This window comes from Pygocentrus nattereri, chromosome 22 (assembly GCF_015220715.1).
Source record: "Pygocentrus nattereri isolate fPygNat1 chromosome 22, fPygNat1.pri, whole genome shotgun sequence".
NCBI lineage: Eukaryota > Metazoa > Chordata > Actinopteri > Characiformes > Serrasalmidae > Pygocentrus > Pygocentrus nattereri.
The window spans coordinates 2,707,829-2,725,201 of NC_051232.1; the positions used below are offsets into that span (position 1 = coordinate 2,707,829).

At 43.4% G+C, this 17,373-nt stretch overlaps 1 protein-coding gene across 1 annotated transcript; it reads left to right on the forward strand.

Moving 5' to 3' along the window:
* The first annotated feature begins 762 nt into the window (after window positions 1-762).
* On the forward strand, window positions 763-8,848 carry LOC108412406. Its single transcript, XM_017684403.2, has 3 exons — window positions 763-912; window positions 3,511-3,578; window positions 6,574-8,848. The coding sequence occupies exons 2-3, from the start codon at window positions 3,568-3,570 to the stop codon at window positions 8,288-8,290; spliced, it is 1,728 nt and encodes a 575-aa protein (XP_017539892.1). The 5' UTR covers window positions 763-912; window positions 3,511-3,567; the 3' UTR covers window positions 8,291-8,848.
* Window positions 8,849-17,373: the final 8,525 nt, after the last annotated feature.

Below are 17,373 nucleotides of genomic sequence, written 5' to 3' on the forward strand. Positions count from 1 at the left end.
TCTCCATCTTCATTTATGTGCTGGTATCACATGATTTACCAGAACTGGAGTCTGTTCTCCATCTTCATTTATGTGCTGGTATCACATGATTTACCAGAACTGGAGTCTGTTCTCCATCTTCATTTATGTGCTGGTATCACATGATTTACCAGAACTGGAGTCTTTTCTCCATCTTCATTTATGTGCTGGTATCACATGATTTACCAGAACTGGAGTCTGTTCTCCATCTTTATTTATGTGCTGGTATCACGTGATTTAACAGAACTGGAGTCTGTTCTCCATCTTTATTTATGTGCTGGTATCACATGATTTACCAGAACTGGAGTCTTTTCTCCATCTTCATTTATGTGCTGGTATCACGTGATTTACCAGAACTGGAGTCTGTTCTCCATCTTTATTTATTTACAACCCCAATTCCAATGAAGTTGCGACGTTGTGTAAAACATACATATAAACAGAATATGATGATTTGGAAATCCATTTTAACCTATATTCTGTTGAATACACTACAAAGATATTTAATGTTCAAACGGACAAACTTTTTTTTGCAAACATTCACTGCATACCAGCACATGAATAAAGGTAAAGGACTCTGGTTCTGGTAAATCACGTGGTACCAGCACATCAATAAAGATGGAGAACAGACTCCAGTTCTGAGAAATCACGTTGTCTCGCGCCATCCAATACAGCCAATCAAGAAAGTGGTCAGATCTTGAAAGGGTAAGTCCTGGGTATAAATAGCCAAAGCGTTCATGTCTTAGATACCAATAACTCCGTTTAGCCTCATACTTAGCAGGATACATCATCTGATTCTTAGGGTTGTTTCTGTTTCTTTGAGGCTTAAAGTCGTTTGGCTCCAGCTATTACTGATTATCGGACATCCAATTTTTTACACAGCCATCAAACTCAGAGGTAAGTTAAACCTTCAATCGGCATAAATCTCGTTTGACACCGTAAAACCAGTAATGCCTTCGTTATGTTCTTTACTGCTGAAAAGTGTACGATCTACTTCACTGCACTGCCATGCCAGCAAACACGGTGACGTTGTGACAACGCAGGGCGACATCAGCCTGGAGAAACACAGACGTGGCTAAAATATAGAAACAATAACAAAACAAGCGCACACTGTTTGTGTCAAGATCATTTGTACGTTTTTTTGAGAACACCATTTGCTGGGAAGACCAACCGCATCATTGTGACCACCTCCTTGTTTCTACTCTCATTGTCTGATTTATCAGCTCCAATCACCATAGGTGAAATTTGTCGTTCTACAGTTACAGACTGACACTGAGGGGTTTTAAAAAACTCCAGCAGCATTGCTACCTTAAGCCTTGGCTTCACTGCACGATTTGAAAGTCTTAACTGATTATATAAACACTGGGCATCTCACTCTTTCCGAGTGGTTTTTACTGATATTTTGAGTGACTGAAATATTGGAGATCACACTACTCAACTTTTAAGCTATTGCTGAACCGAATGGAACTCACTGAAGTCAAATTCACATGTTCTCGTATGTGCTGTTGCTGCTGTTTTCTCTGGCATTTGCACTGACACAGTAATGAAGCAGCAGATAAACATGTTTAAAAATGTTATCATTGTTTTTTGTTTTTTTGCAGTTTTAATTACATTCACATTAAGTACATAAACTCGATTGTGCCTTCAACTTAACACATTAAAAAGCTTTGCATGAGTGACTTTTCGCCGTTTTCTTTGTTTACTTGTTTATTTTCCTCTTTCGAGCTCTCTGTTGTCGTTGGCTTTTGCAGGAATCTGGTCAGACTGAGTCGCTGTCCAGTTTACACTAGATTACACTAGATCTACAGACTCACCCAAAAATCTACAGACTACAGCCAACTAACATAGACTCGGCCAGACTGAGAATCGGGGCTGAAATCAGCATAAACGTTGTGTAGTCTGACTTCGGCTTCAGACTTCCCACATATATTCTACTTATGTTGCTACCCAAACTGTATTTCAAACCAACTAAACATGCTTAGCAAGTCAGCTTTAATTTTGTTAGACATTTCATTGAATTGCGTGGTCTAATATACTAGTCTGATTCACATGTAGTTGTTTTTATCTTATGTATCAAAAATCATTTAGATTTAGTTATTAACTGGAAGGGGGTTACCTATTTAAAATTTAAATGGAGTGATATAAAGAGTGTCCAGAAAATCCTGCTGTGTGTAACTGGATACATCTTGAAATCTGTGCTTGGAGCCAGGAAAATTAAGTTTTACACAAACTAGTGCATTTTAGAACAAAATGATTTTCAGTGGTCCCCTGTTGCACCACAGAAGTCATTGACTTGGAATAAACGCGGCTGCAACAAACCTAATTATTAGAATGCTGCCGTTATGCCATTAGGATGCACAGTCCTACACTGTAAAAAAAAAAAAAAAAAAAAAATTAAATGGTAAACCAAAAAGTTGCCAAACAGTTTCTGTAATTTTACAGTAAATTCTGTACAGTGGATTATGGTAAAATTATAATTTTTAGTTGCAAGTATTCTGTGTAATTTTACAGCCTAGAATAATTACAAATTTTAATTGTTAAAAAACTTCTCTAGAATATGTGTGTGGGTCACTGTGAACAGGGACTCCGGGGTGGCCGGGCTGGGATCTGCCTGTGTGGTTTAATTCCAACAAATATAAGGCATGAATATACATTTGAACTGATATTACAATTTACTGCCTATTTCAAACAGAAGTGTTGTGATTACTGAATAGTTTGACAGTTAAATGAATTGTTTAAACGTCATCATTTTAGTCAAATAATCTGGTCTGATGTGGTTTGCCAGTCCATAATATGGATGTTTAAATTAATTTACCATACATTTACTGCTTTAAAACAACAAACCACTGTTACAATAAGCTATGTATTTGTTATATTATTGAAAGTAATTTTATAGGATAGTTGTGTGAATTAATTTTCATTAGGTTTTATAATGTGCTTATTACTTATAATTACAGTAAACATGCGTAAAAAAACAATGTTCTGCATTTTTAAATAAACACGCACAGAGCAGGAAACATGTAAAACAACTATATTGGGCTGTATTTTTACACTGGTAACTGTGTTTTTACCCTGTTAACTGTGTTTTTACAACGATAACTACAAATTCACACTTAAATCTCTTTAAAAATAGTACAAACGTTGACTGTATTTTTACAGCAGATTTATTGAAAAGGGTGATTTTGCTTTCTGTAAAAAATCTTTTTTTTACAGTGTTGGTTTCTTAGGCAGACATCTCTGTTCTATGAACTACTCTAATTTAAACTCATATAATCATCCTCAACTTCAAATTTTGCTTCAGTTTACTTGTTTTCAGGTAGGTTTTCAGTTTTGCTATATAAGATGCCATGTGGGCACTGACTCATCATCAACAGATACTTGTGTTTGATTTCCTTGCTTTTTTATTATCAACTAATCCATAACAAAGTACTATAATATATAAGCTGCAATTGTAGTTGTAAATCACTGAATGAATCATTCGAATTTGTTTAACAGGGCACCGAGCACATCCAACATCTTTTGTGATCTGTGGTTAACGGACGCAATCGCATCATGGCTCAAAGGTGAGTGAAAATGTAAAAGCTCAGTATTTCATGGCATCGATATGTGAACTAAATCATAGATCTGCTTAATTTCATGAACCTTGTTCTCAAGAAATTCATTCATGGCTTAGATGATTGGACTGATCGGATTTTAAATAGCCACTCCATTTTAGCCATGTAAATGATTAAGTAAGATCCAACATTTATATTAGATTTAAACCTGCCTCTCATTAAAGACTTATGTCTTTTGCCTTTAACAACTACAATAATATGCTGTACTATACCGCATAATGTACACTTGCTGGTGAACCACGCACCAGTGATTTGTGGAATCACAAAGTTTTCTTTCCTTAAAGATGTTCAACATGGATTATGAACAACATATAGTCAAAGTCAGGGCCATATTAAATCAATAGGCTTTAGAGGTTGCAGGTCCCCACTGAGGATGACTGTAAATGGGATAATAGTAAAAGGAGAGAATGAGCTTATGTTGTGGTGAGATCCAGCCTTAGTTTCATAAGGAGTTCTGTTTTACATTGCACCACAGCAATCGCTTCACAATAGTTACCAGTCCGCTTGGTCTGTAGCTTGTGACCTCAGTGACTATCAGCAGAGCTGTGGCTCTCCATGGCCACCAGAACAGGCAAACCCAAGGCCAGCAGACAGCCCCGCCCTTTGTGTACCTTTGCCATTGATATTGAATTCGTGGTTTTGTGAACTTTGCCTGGACTTGGACTTTGTGTATGTTTTGCCCCTTTGTGACGACTGTGGATTTAACTTGATTAAATCACTTTCGTCTTTCATCCTTTCGTATTTCCTCACTACTAAATATTCCACAGTCCACTGTCAGTGGTGTTATAACAAAGTGGAAGCGATTGGGAACGACAGCAGCTCAGCCACGAAGTGGTCGGCCACGTAAAATGACAGAGCGGGGTCAGCGGATGCTGAGGGGCATAGTGCGCAGAGGTCACCGACTTTCTGCAGAGTCAATCACTACAGACCTCCAAACTTCATGTGGCCTTCAGATCAGCTCAAGAACAGCGAAGAGAGCTTCATGGAATGGGTTTCCATGGCCGAGCAGCTGCATCCAAGCCTTACATCACCAAGCGCAATGCAAAGCGTGGAATGCAGTGGAGTAAAGCGCCGCCACTGGACTCTAGAGCAGTGGAGACGTGTTCTCTGGAGTGACCAATCACGCTTCTCCATCTGTCAATCCAATGGACGAGTCTGGGTTTGGCAATTTTGTGTTCCAAACTTTGTGGGAACAGTTTGGGGACGGCCCCTTCCTGCTCCAACATGACTGCGCACCAGTGCACAAAGCATAAAGACACGGATGAGCCAGTTTGGTGTGGAAGAACTTGACTGGCCTGCACAGAGTCCTGACCTCAACCCCATAGAACACGTTTGGGATGAATTAGAGCGGAGACTGTGAGCCAGGCCTTCTCGTCCAACATCAGTGTCTGACCTCACAAACGTGCTTCTGGACAAATCGTCCAAAATTCCCATAAACACACTCCTAAACCTTGTGGAAAGCCTTCCCAGAAGAGTTGAAGCTGTTACAGCTACAAAGGGTGGGCCGACATCATATGAAACCCTATGGATTAAGAATGGGATCTCAATCAAGTTTATATGGCAGATGAGTGAATTCTTTAGGAAGTATAGTGTATATATACAAACACCTATAAAAACACCATATAGTTTCCCAAAATGGCAGGAATGCCAAGACGGCATTTATGCCCAATCTTTCCTGTCTTCGTTTTTTATCGCCTGATTTCTTATAAGGTCATCTGCTTATAAGGTCCATCCATCCATCCATCCATTATCTTCCGCTTGTCCGGGGTTCGGGTCGCGGGGGCAGCATCCTAAGCAATGAAACCCAGACCTCCCTTTCCCCAGCCACTTACCGCCAGCTCTCCAAGGGGGATTCCGAGGCGCTCCCAGGCCAGCTGGGCGATATAGTCGCGCCAGCGTGTCCTGGGTCTTCCCCGGGGTCTCCTCCCAGGTGGACTCGCCTGTGACACCTCCCGAGGGAGGCGTCCAGGAGGCATCCTAACCAGATGCCCGAACCACCTCAGCTGGCTCCTCTCGACGTGAAGAGGCAGCGGCTCTACTCCGAGTCCCTCCCGGATGACCGAACTTCTCACCCTATCTCTAAGGGAGAGTCCAGACATCCTGCGGAGGAAACTCATTTCGGCCGCTTGTATTCGCGATCTCGTTCTTTCGGTCATTACCCAAAGCTCATGACCATAGGTGACGGTGGGAACGTAGATCGACCAGTAAATCGAGAGCCTTGCCTTATGGCTCAGCTCTTTCTTTACCACAACAGACCGGTAAAGAGCCCGCATCACTGCTGACCCAGCACCAATCCGCCTGTCAATCTCCCGCTCCCTTGTACCATCACTCGTGAACAAGACCCCGAGATACTTAAACTCCTCCACTTGAGGCAAGAGCCTATCCCCGACCCTGCTTATAAGGTGAATTCTAAATTTGGATCACTAGAAAAGAAACCTTTATTCCATTGCTGTTTGTTTGTTATTTGATTTTATGATTAGTTTGTGAAATTGTAAAATGAAGCTATATCTTGATTTTCCCACGGACAATAATGGAACCAGAAATGAGAATCAACCCATTTTTTGTTTTTCAATACTGTTTTTTTTGTTTTGTTTTTTTTAAATGAAAATCAAATCAACAGAATGTACGCAGACCTGAACGACTCCATCTATGATTTGTAGCTCTGCTTTGTGTGAGAACTGAAATTTAATCACATAAAGGTGTTAGTGTTGTGATTTAAACATGATACATCAACCCAAATGTGCACAAATAAAAAAGTAGCATTGTACAGCTTTATCTCAGCTCTATCACTAGAACTTTGATATTTAGGAATATTATAAGAAATGTATTATCTAATCCTATTATCTAATGCTTCATATAGCTACCTAAGATGGAGATGTATTTAATCATCAATGTAAGCGTGGTTTGAGAATACAAAACTAACATTTCATCTTTGATTTTGTAGGTTCAGTGATCCATCATCAGTTTTAATGGATTTAATCAGGAAAAGTGACAATGTGAGAGAAGGCCCACCAGCACTGTATCGTCTTAAAACAACAAGGAGTAATCTAGACAAGGATGGCAAGATCAGAAAGTGGACCTTTGGACTGAAATGTGCCAACATGCAAAACAAAACAGTCCTGATTGTGGGAGAAACCGGAACAGGCAAGACCACTGTGATCAACACCATGATCAATTACTTTCTGGGGGTGAAGTTTGAGAATAAACTGTGGTTCGAGATCACAGAAGAAGTAAAGAAAGATCAAACAGAATCTCAAACATCGGAAATTACTGCTTACGAGATCTTTTCTGAGGAGAAACTCTCCTCTCTTACCATCATTGACACTCCAGGTTATGGAGACACCAGGGGAATAGATAAGGACACTGAAATCGCTCAAAACTTACATAGCTTATTTCTGCATGAGACTGGAGTGAAGGATCTTGACGCTGTGTGTCTTGTACTGAAGGCATCTCAGAACAGGATCTCAGAGTTTCAACGCTACATTTTCGAAGCAGTTCTGTCCTTATTTGGTAAAGACATAGAGGACATTGTAGTCCTGTTTATCACACACTCAGATGGATTAGTTCCAAGAAATGCTCTGGACGCTGTCAAGAAAGAAGAGATCCCCTGCTGTTATAGTGAGAATGAACCTGTTTATTTCCTGTTCAACAACTGTCAGTCTGAGAGACAAAAAGATACAAAACAGAAAAAAGCATCTCAGCGAGTGTTCAAATCATCTTGGGAAATGGGGGAAGAGAGTATGGAGGATTTTTTTGAATCCCTAAAATCACAACAGAGAAAAAGCATAACTATGACTCTAAGTGTTCTAGAGAAACGTGCGCAAGTTGAGGCCTGTGTTCAGAGTTTGAAGGAAGGCATTGAGTTCACAGAGTTGAAACAGATCGAACTGAATGAAGTTCAGGACAAACTAAAACAGCACAAACGAGCAATTCAGAAGAATGGAAAGTTTTCTTTCACCATAAAGATTGCTTGCAAAGAAATAGTCAACAGTGGTTATATGTTTGACCGAAAAGTAACCCGCTGCGATAAGTGTAAGGAGAACTGCCATCAGTATTTCTGCTGGTGGGCCGGAAGTGCTGAGGACTGCAAAGTGATGAAAAATGGCTACTGCACTGTGTGCAAGTGCCACTACAGCAAACATAAGAAAGAGGGCAAGAAATATGTAACAACGATGAAAGAGGAAGTAGTCACATTTGAAGACCTGAAAAATAAATATATTAATAAACATGAGGGGGAGGTCACTTATGACAAAAGAACATTCCAAACTGTGGCAACAGGGCTGAAAGAAGAGGAGGAGATGACAAACCTAGAACGCAGCCTGAAACAGCTCCTGGCTGAGAATGAAGAACAGAAGAAAATCTTGGTGAAAGAGGCCTATGAGGCAATCATGAAACTGTCTGATATTGCATTAAAACCCAACTCTGCGTTTACTCTTCTGCACCTTGAGTTCTTGATTCCTCGAGTTGAAGAAGCTGGAAAAGCAGAGTGGGCTCAGAAACTGAAGGACATGCAGAAAGAGACAACCAAACAATCAACTCACTCTGTGTTTAAGGTTTTACAGATGATGAAGGGTGGCATAAATGCGGTGGGTACTGGGTTCAGTACCTTCTTTGGGGGTATCATGTCTTCCCAGGGGAGACACAATAGTAGTGCTAAATAACAAATTGAATGGAAGACAGGCTAATGTCAATTATGACTCTCTATTAGATGAGATCTTTGCTGAGGGAGGGTCTTGATTGTCCTCTGAACTTTAAATATGTTTTTCATCTTGGAATATCGTGCTTATATCTTGTTGCAGTGATACAGAATTCAGTTGTTGTGAGGCCATCATAGGTGTGACCAATTAATTGCTGCCCTCATTATCAACGTGTATGCACTTTTTCCTATCATTCTTTTTTTTTACATTCCCTCCTTTGTTAAATAATTCTTGCTTGTTCGTCTCCAAAGGCTACATTGAGCTATGCCATACATGCCGTCTACACCAAACCCTAAATACAATAGAGCCTAATCTATCTGTTTATTTCTGTTACATGATGCTCTGCCATCAATATACTAGCTAATAATAAGCTTTCTTATGATTGTGTGGTATATAGATTCTTCTTCTTCTTCTTCTTCTTCTTCTTCTTCTTTCGGCTGCTCCCTTTAGGGGTCGCCACAGCGGATGACCTGCCTCCATCTTGCCCTATCCATTGCATCCTCTACTTTCACACCAACCATCTCCATGTCCACCTTCACTACATCCATAAACCTTCTCTGAGGTCTACCTCTTCTCCTTCTACTCGGCAGCTCCATCTCCAACATTCTTTGCCCAATATATTCACTATTCCTCCTCAACACATGTCCAAACCATCTCAACCTGGCCTCTCTGGCTTTATCTCCAAACTGCTCCACCTTCACTGTCCCTCTGATCTGCTCATTTCTAATCTTGTCCATCCTGGTCACTCCCAACGAAAATCTCAGCATCTTCATCTCCGCCACCTCCAGCTCAGCCTCCTGTCTTTCAGACAGAGCCACAGTCTCCAAACCGTCCATCATAGCAGGACGCACTGCTGTCTCGTAGACCTTCCCTTTCACTCTTGCTGCCATCCTTCTGTCACACATCAGTCCTGACACCCGTCTCCACCCACTCCATCCTGCCTGCACCCTCTTCTTCACCTCTTTTCTACACTGGCCATTGCTTCTCTCCTAAACATCTCCATACCTCCACAGGTATGTCATCTGGACCAACTGCCTTTCCATTCTTCATCCAGCCCCCCGTTGTCCTCCTCTCTCTCTCGTTTACCTCATTCATTAGTTCTTCAAAGTACTCCTTCCATCTACTCAACACTCTCTGTTCAATCACTAGTACATTTCCCTCTCTATCCTTTATCAGCCTAACCTGCTGTACATCCTTTCCAGCTCTGTGTGGTATATAGATTAAATAACATAATATAGCTTACCCTTGAATGACCTTTTTTCTCATTTGATGATTAACTTAGATAAATGTGGAGTTTAACGTAAACTGAACAGCTACTGGAACTAGACTAGCAACATAGCTGCTTGCATCATTACGAGTGGTCTAGATAAAAAAAATAATTAGGAGGTTTTCATTTTTAAGCATGTTTAAACACATTTCTATCACAGCTATTTTGTATGTTAGCCCATAGTGTGCATGTTGCATGCCTGTGCATCTCAAGAAGTCTAAGTCAGCACCGTGTCTCGTTCAAAGCTAAACATAGCTTGCAATCACAGCTCTTCTGAGGTCAGCTGAGAACCATATCACTGTCTGGGATGGAAGCATTTCTGCATAGTAAACTGCTGCGTTACCAGGATGGTGCTGTTTTCACACTGAGTCTCATTACATGGAATAAACCATCAAAAACTATGAAGATCAATGATTGAACAGCTGGCCCTCAAAAAACCTTCACGAATGATAAGCATGCTATTGTGCATATGTGCATTTTGTAGTATGATATGACTTGTAGGCCTGCATGTGCTTAACTGAAAATGGCTTTTACATGACATGTTGACACGGCATTTACTCAGTTGCATGTACTTAATAAACTTTTGATGGATTCCATTGTTATGTCTTGCGGAATTATTAGCCTTATTATTGTTCATATTACTCTTTTAAGATGTATTAAAGAAAGCTTATGTTTAGCATTGAAAGCTTAATGGTTATATTGTCCAATTCTAAGAGCTAAGAGTCAGCACATAAGGCTGTGTGCTGACTAACGGTGGAATACACAAGGACGTCAGATAACAGGAAATACCTCGAAGTTAATAGTAGTAGACCCTGGGATTAGCACACCACACATGTGGTTCATCTGGTCAGATAAGCAGAGCCATTGTCTGGAAAACGGGGGGAGTTGATAAACACAGGGAACATCCTTAAACTTTTATGGTATAGATTGGTGAGCTGGGTTAACGCACACATTGGAGGCTTGATGGAATCTACTGATATCTTGGGTGAGGGAGGAGCGGTCATGCGACTATAAGAAGGGAGTCAGATGAGAAGGGTTCAGAGCTTACTTGGGAGATACATGATGCATGTTCTCTGTTTGTAACCTCTCCAGAATTCTGTAATAAAACCGTTTGTTTCACTTCAGTCTGATCTACTCGTCTCATTTGTTTTGCATCAACGAACACGCAGGACTGGTTTCGTCCACAGTCTCTAATATTTTTACTCTAGTACATTTTACTCGTTTTGATCTTTTAATGGCCAGTTCCGATCTAAATTAGTTAACTGACAGCGTTTGACAGTGCCATTTTAGAATTACACACTTCTGGTTTTGGAGCTTATGCATTTTATTTCAGACCACAAATGCATCTAAAAAAGAATAAAAGCTCCAGACAATCTCAATTCTGATGCTGATGAACACTGCATGTTCTGATCTGGAAGTTACGGATTTCATAACCCTTGTATGGTGTTTGTGTTTTTGTTACTCAATGGGTCTGGATGACTTTTTTTTAAATCTATACAGCCATAACAATTCATGTAAAAATACCAGATGTTTCAAATATCAAAAATGGCCAGCGTAAGGTTCTCCTTTAGCTTCTGTAGACAGTTTCAATGTGTACAAGTTGAGAAATGACAATAAAGGCCACTTGCCTACTGTGACATCTAGAGTTGAGCTGCAGGCAATGACACTTTTTGTTTGGTGTATTGAATTATAGGTTCTCTCAATGACTTAAACATAGATCCTCAAATGAAAACCACTGTTTTTAAAGCAATGAGGCCAGTTGAGGAGTTCTGTCCAGTATGATAATAGGGGTACCAGTCAAAAGTGTGGACACATACGCCTGCATTTTCCTTATTAGAATAAGGGTAAAGATATCAAATATGGAAATATATATAAATAAACCAAAAAGTGTCTATTTTAGATTCTTTCGCTGCAGCTTTACACACTCTTAAGGTTCCAAGACATTGGGGGGCACTTCAGGTATTATAAGTGGAGACAGGTACATAATTATTTGGACAGTGACAAAGTCATCGTCATGTTAGCTGTCTACCACAGCATACTGAAATTGATAATATCATAAATTAGCTTGTCATTTTTAAAACTTAGTTGCAAGTCCTTGGCAGTCAATGACTGACTGAAGTCTGGAACCCACTGACATTAGTAGATGCTGGATTTCTTCCCTGCTGATGTTCTGTCAGACTTTTACTGCAGCTGTCTTCAGTACCCATTTGTTCCTGGAGGATTTTATCTTAAAATTTGCCTTCAATAAGTAAAATGCATGCTCATTTAGGCTGAGGTTGGGTGACTGTCTTGGCCATTGCAGAACATTCCACTTTTTTGCCTTTTTCGGTTTTCGGTTTTTTCGCAGTGTGCTTCAGGTCATTGTCCAGCTACACTGTGAAGCATGGTCCAAAGACTTTTGAAGCAGAATTTGAGCAGGTATTATAGGATAAACATTTTAGAATATATCCTGCTACTTTTGTCAGCAGTCACATCATCAATAAATACAAGGGAACCAGTTTCACTGCCAGCCATACCTTCCCACACCACAGCACTGCCTCCAACATGCTTGACAAATGAGGTGCCTGGTGAGCAGTTCCTTAATTTCTTCATACTCTTCTTTTGCCATGTATGATGCAAGTTGATATTAAGCTGTCCTTAAGATAGTGTTCCATAACTACAGTCTTTTTTAGATGTTCTAATCTGAAATCTAATCTGCTATTCCTTTTTTAAGGCCTACTAGTTGTTTCTTCTCTTCTGCTGATTGTAGATGTCTTTTTAAAATGATTTCTTCCAATTTTCTTCTTAATTTAGACATATTGAATTCTGACCACTAGTTAGGACTCCCCCAATCACACGAGACCACGAGCACTAGGAGGGCGAAGGCTTCCTCAGAGTCATGTGAAGTCAGCCTCTACGTCTTTTCAAACTGCTGCTAACGCAACATCATTGGACAACTGAACATTGGAGGAATGCCAACCGCCAGTTCTGTTACGTCAGCTAACAGATACCTGCACTGTCGAGCATTGCATTGAGCGATGCTGGGAGAAGGAGGGCCATCCTACCCAACCAGATAGAGTGAGGCCCACTGTGCTCTCTTGGACACCCAGCCATGGACCGCTATTCTTTCTTGCCTAACACACGAAAAACCTAGATAACAGTTTGAAGAAAATCATAACACGCGCTTTAACACAGCTCTGACAGGGCACTGTTAACAATACAATAACAATACAAATTTACACACATCTAAATGTATTATCTCATAAACTTGATTCATGTTAAGTCATCCATATTACTGACATGTCCAAGAAGAGTAAACACGTCAACTGCCATTCCCCGAACCTGATGGCACTGGGCATTAGTCACAATCAACAGTGAAGTCAATAAGTGGGTTTTAATAATTTATAATGTAATGGCCCAGTGAGTTCAGACAACGCCTTCAACATGTGATGGTAGTATGAGGGAAGGCTGGTTGAGGGAGGGGGGAGAACTTGGGCAAACGTTCTGGGCAGCTCTCTCCCCCCCCTCAGGCTGTAGTAGGACTGATGCAGGCCTAGGAACGGGGAAGAGATGAGGTGGCAGTGGGGATTACGAACATTTCGTCATGAAGGTGAGGATGTGAACATTAATTAATGCAAATTATTAATGCAAATTAGCCATGCTTCTGCCCCCAAACTTCAGTTATAATATAACTACATTTTGTGAGTTGAGACCATGTGATGATAGTATAAGGGAAGATTGACTGAGGGAGGGGGAGAACTCTGAGAACTTGGGCTGGAGTTCTGGTGGCTTCTGCTTGTAGCTAGAAGGCCAGATCAGACCCAAAAAGTTTCAGGAAAAACTCAGAGGCTGTTGAGGTCTAGGCCTGAGTGATCTTCACATAATCAGCTGGTTCTGAAATAACAACAAATGTAGCAGCTTGGGTAGAGAACTTGGTAAAACTGTATGCCAGTGGAATATGGAGAAACTGGATTCAGAATGAGGTTGGTCAGATGGTCTAGCATTTGGGTATCTAAGGCATAGTATGGTTAGGTAGAGAGGTTTAGTCTGGGCCGATGTAAGATGGAGCAGAGTGGAGTGAGGAGTTGCAGAGCCGAGACACATCCGAGCTGAACCAGAAGAAGTTGAACTTGAGATGGAGCTAGGATGAGATGGAGCCATGTATAGTCAGAAGGGAGATGCAGACCTGGGGTTGCTGGAGCCGATTCGAGATGGAGTGGGCTGAGATAGAGCCATGTAGAATCAGAAGGTAGATGCAGAGCTGGGTGGCAGGAGCTGAATCGAGATGGAGCGGACTGAGATAGAGCCATGTAGAGTCAAAAGGGAGATGCAGAGCTGGGTTGCTGGAACCGATTTGAGATGGAATGGGCTGAGATGGAGCCATGTAGAGTCAGAAGGTAGATGCAGAGCTGGGTGGCAGGAGCTGATTCGAGATGGAGTGGGCTGAGATAGAGCCATGTAGAGTCAGAAGGTAGATGCAGAGCTGGGTGGCAGGAGCTGATTCGAGATGGAGTCGGCTGAGATAGAGCCATGTAGAGTCAGAAGGTAGATGCAGAGCTGGGTGGCAGGAGCTGATTCGAGATGGAGCGGGCTGAGATAGAGCCATGTAGAGTCAGAAGGTAGATGCAGAGCTGGGTGGCAGGAGCTGATTCGAGATGGAGCGGGCTGAGATAGAGCCATGTAGAGTCAGAAGGTAGATGCAGAGCTGGGTTGCTGGAGCCGATTCGAGATGGAGCGGGCTGAGATAGAGCCATGTAGAGTCAGAAGGTAGATGCAGAGCTGGGTGGCAGGAGCTGATTCGAGATGGAGCGGGCTGAGATAGAGCCATGTAGAGTCAGAAGGTAGATGCAGAGCTGGGTGGCAGGAGCTGATTCGAGATGGAGTGGGCTGAGATAGAGCCATGTAGAGTCAGAAGGTAGATGCAGAGCTGGGTGGCAGGAGCTGATTCGAGATGGAGCGGGCTGAGATAGAGCCATGTAGAGTCAGAAGGTAGATGCAGAGCTGGGTGGCAGGAGCTGATTCGAGATGGAGCGGGCTGAGATAGAGCCATGTAGAGTCAGAAGGTAGATGCAGAGCTGGGTTGCTGGAGCCGATTCGAGATGGAGCGGGCTGAGATAGAGCCATGTAGAGTCAGAAGGGAGATGCAGAGCTGGGTGGCAGGAGCTGATTCGAGATGGAGTGGGCTGAGATAGAGCCATGTAGAGTCAGAAGGTAGATGCAGAGCTGGGTGGCAGGAGCTGATTCGAGATGGAGCGGGCTGAGATAGAGCCATCTAGAGTCAGAAGGGAGATGCAGAGCTGGGTGGCAGGAGCTGATTCGAGATGGAGCGGGCTGAGATAGAGCCATGTAGAGTCAGAAGGGAGATGCAGAGCTGGGTGGCAGGAGCTGATTCGAGATGGAGTGGGCTGAGATAGAGCCATGTAGAGTCAGAAGGTAGATGCAGAGCTGGGTGGCAGGAGCTGATTCGAGATGGAGAGGGCTGAGATAGAGCCATCTAGAGTCAGAAGGGAGATGCAGAGCTGGGTTGCAGGAGCTGATTTGAGATGGAATGGGCTGAGATAGAGCCATCTAGAGTCAGAAGGTAGATGCAGAGCTGGGTTGCTGGAGCCGATTCGAGATGGAGCGGGCTGAGATAGAGCCATGTAGAGTCAGAAGGTAGATACAGAGCTGGGTGGCAGGAGCTGATTCGAGATGGAGTGGGCTGAGATAGAGCCATGTAGAGTCAGAAGGTAGATGCAGAGCTGGGTGGCAGGAGCTGATTCGAGATGGAGTGGGCTGAGATAGAGCCATGTAGAGTCAGAATGGAGATGCAGAGCTGGGTGGCAGGAGCTGATTCGAGATGGAGTGGGCTGAGATAGAGCCATGTAGAGTCAGAATGGAGATGCAGAGCTGGGTTGCAGGAGCTGATTTGAGATGGAATGGGCTGAGATAGAGCCATGTAGAGTCAGAAGGTAGATGCAGAGCTGGGTGGCAGGAGCCGATTTGAGATGGAATGGGCTGAGATAGAGCCATCTAGAGTCAGAAGGGAGATGTAGAGCTGGGTGGCAGGAGCTGATTCAAGATGGAGCGGACTGAGATAGAGCCATGTAGAGTCAGAAGGTAGATGCAGAGCTGGGTTGCAGGAGCCGATTTGAGATGGAATAGGCTGAGGTAGAGCCATGTAGAGTCAGAAGGTAGATGCAGAGCTGGGTTGCAGGAGCCGATTTGAGATGGAGTGGGCTGCGATGGAGCCATGTAGAATCAGAAGGAAGATGCAGAACTGGGTGGCAGGAGCTGATTTGAGATGGAATGGGCTGAGATAGAGCCATCTAGAGTCAGAAGGGAGATGTAGAGCTGGGTTGCTGGAGCCGATTTGAGATGGAATGGGCTGAGATAGAGCCATCTAGAGTCAGAAGGGAGATGTAGAGCTGGGTGGCAGGAGCTGATTCAAGATGGAGCGGACTGAGATAGAGCCATGTAGAGTCAGAAGGGAGATGCAGAGCTGGGTTGCTGGAGCTGATTCGAGATGGAGCGGGCTGAGATGGAGCCATGTAGAGTCAGAAGGGAGATGCAGAGCTGGGTTGCTGGAGCCGATTTGAGATGGAATGGGCTGAGATAGAGCCATGTAGAGTCAGAAGGGAGATGTAGAGCTGGATGGCAGGAGCTGATTCAAGATGGAGCGGACTGAGATAGAACCATGTAGAGTCAGAAGGGAGATGCAGAGCTGGGTTGCTGGAGCCGATTCGAGATGGAGCGGGCTGAGATGGAGCCATGTAGAGTCAGAAGGGAGATGCAGAGCTGGGTTGCTGGAGCCGATTCGAGATGGAGCGGGCTGAGATGGAGCCATGTAGAGTCAGAAGGGAGATGCAGAGCTGGGTTGCTGGAGCCGATTCGAGATGGAGCGGGCTGAGATAGAGCCATGTAGAGTCAGAAGGTAGATGCAGAGCTGGGTTGCTGGAGCCGATTCGAGATGGAGCGGGCTGAGATACAGCCATGTAGAGTCAGAAGGGAGATGCAGAGCTGGGTTGCTGGAGCCGATTCGAGATGGAGCGGGATGAGATAGAGCCATGTAGAGTCAGAAGGTAGATGCAGAGCTGGGTTGCTGGAGCCGATTCGAGATGGAGCGGGCTGAGATAGAGCCATGTAGAGTCAGAAGGTAGATGCAGAGCTGGGTTGCTGGAGCCGATTCGAGATGGAGCGGGCTGAGATGGAGCCATGTAGAGTCAGAAGGGAGATGCAGAGCTGGGTTGCTGGAGCCGATTTGAGATGGAATGGGCTGAGATAGAGCCATGTAGAGTCAGAAGGTAGATGCAGAGCTGGGTTGCAGGAGCCGATTTGAGATGGAATGGGCTGAGGTAGAGCCATGTAGAGTCAGAAGGTAGATGCAGAGCTGGGTTGCAGGAGCCGATTTGAGATGGAGTGGGCTGCGATGGAGCCATGTAGAATCAGAAGGAAGATGCAGAACTGGGTGGCAGGAGCCGATTTGAGATGGAATGGGCTGAGATAGAGCCATCTAGAGTCAGAAGGGAGATGTAGAGCTGGGTGGCAGGAGCTGATTCAAGATGGAGCGGACTGAGATAGAACCATGTAGAGTCAGAAGGGAGATGCAGAGCTGGGTTGCTGGAGCCGATTTGAGATGGAATGGGCTGAGATAGAGCCATCTAGAGTCAGAAGGGAGATGTAGAGCTGGGTGGCAGGAGCTGATTCAAGATGGAGCGGACTGAGATAGAACCATGTAGAGTCAGAAGGTAGATGCAGAGCTGGGTTGCTGGAGCCGATTCGAGATGGAGCGGGCTGAGATGGAGCCATGTAGAGTCAGAAG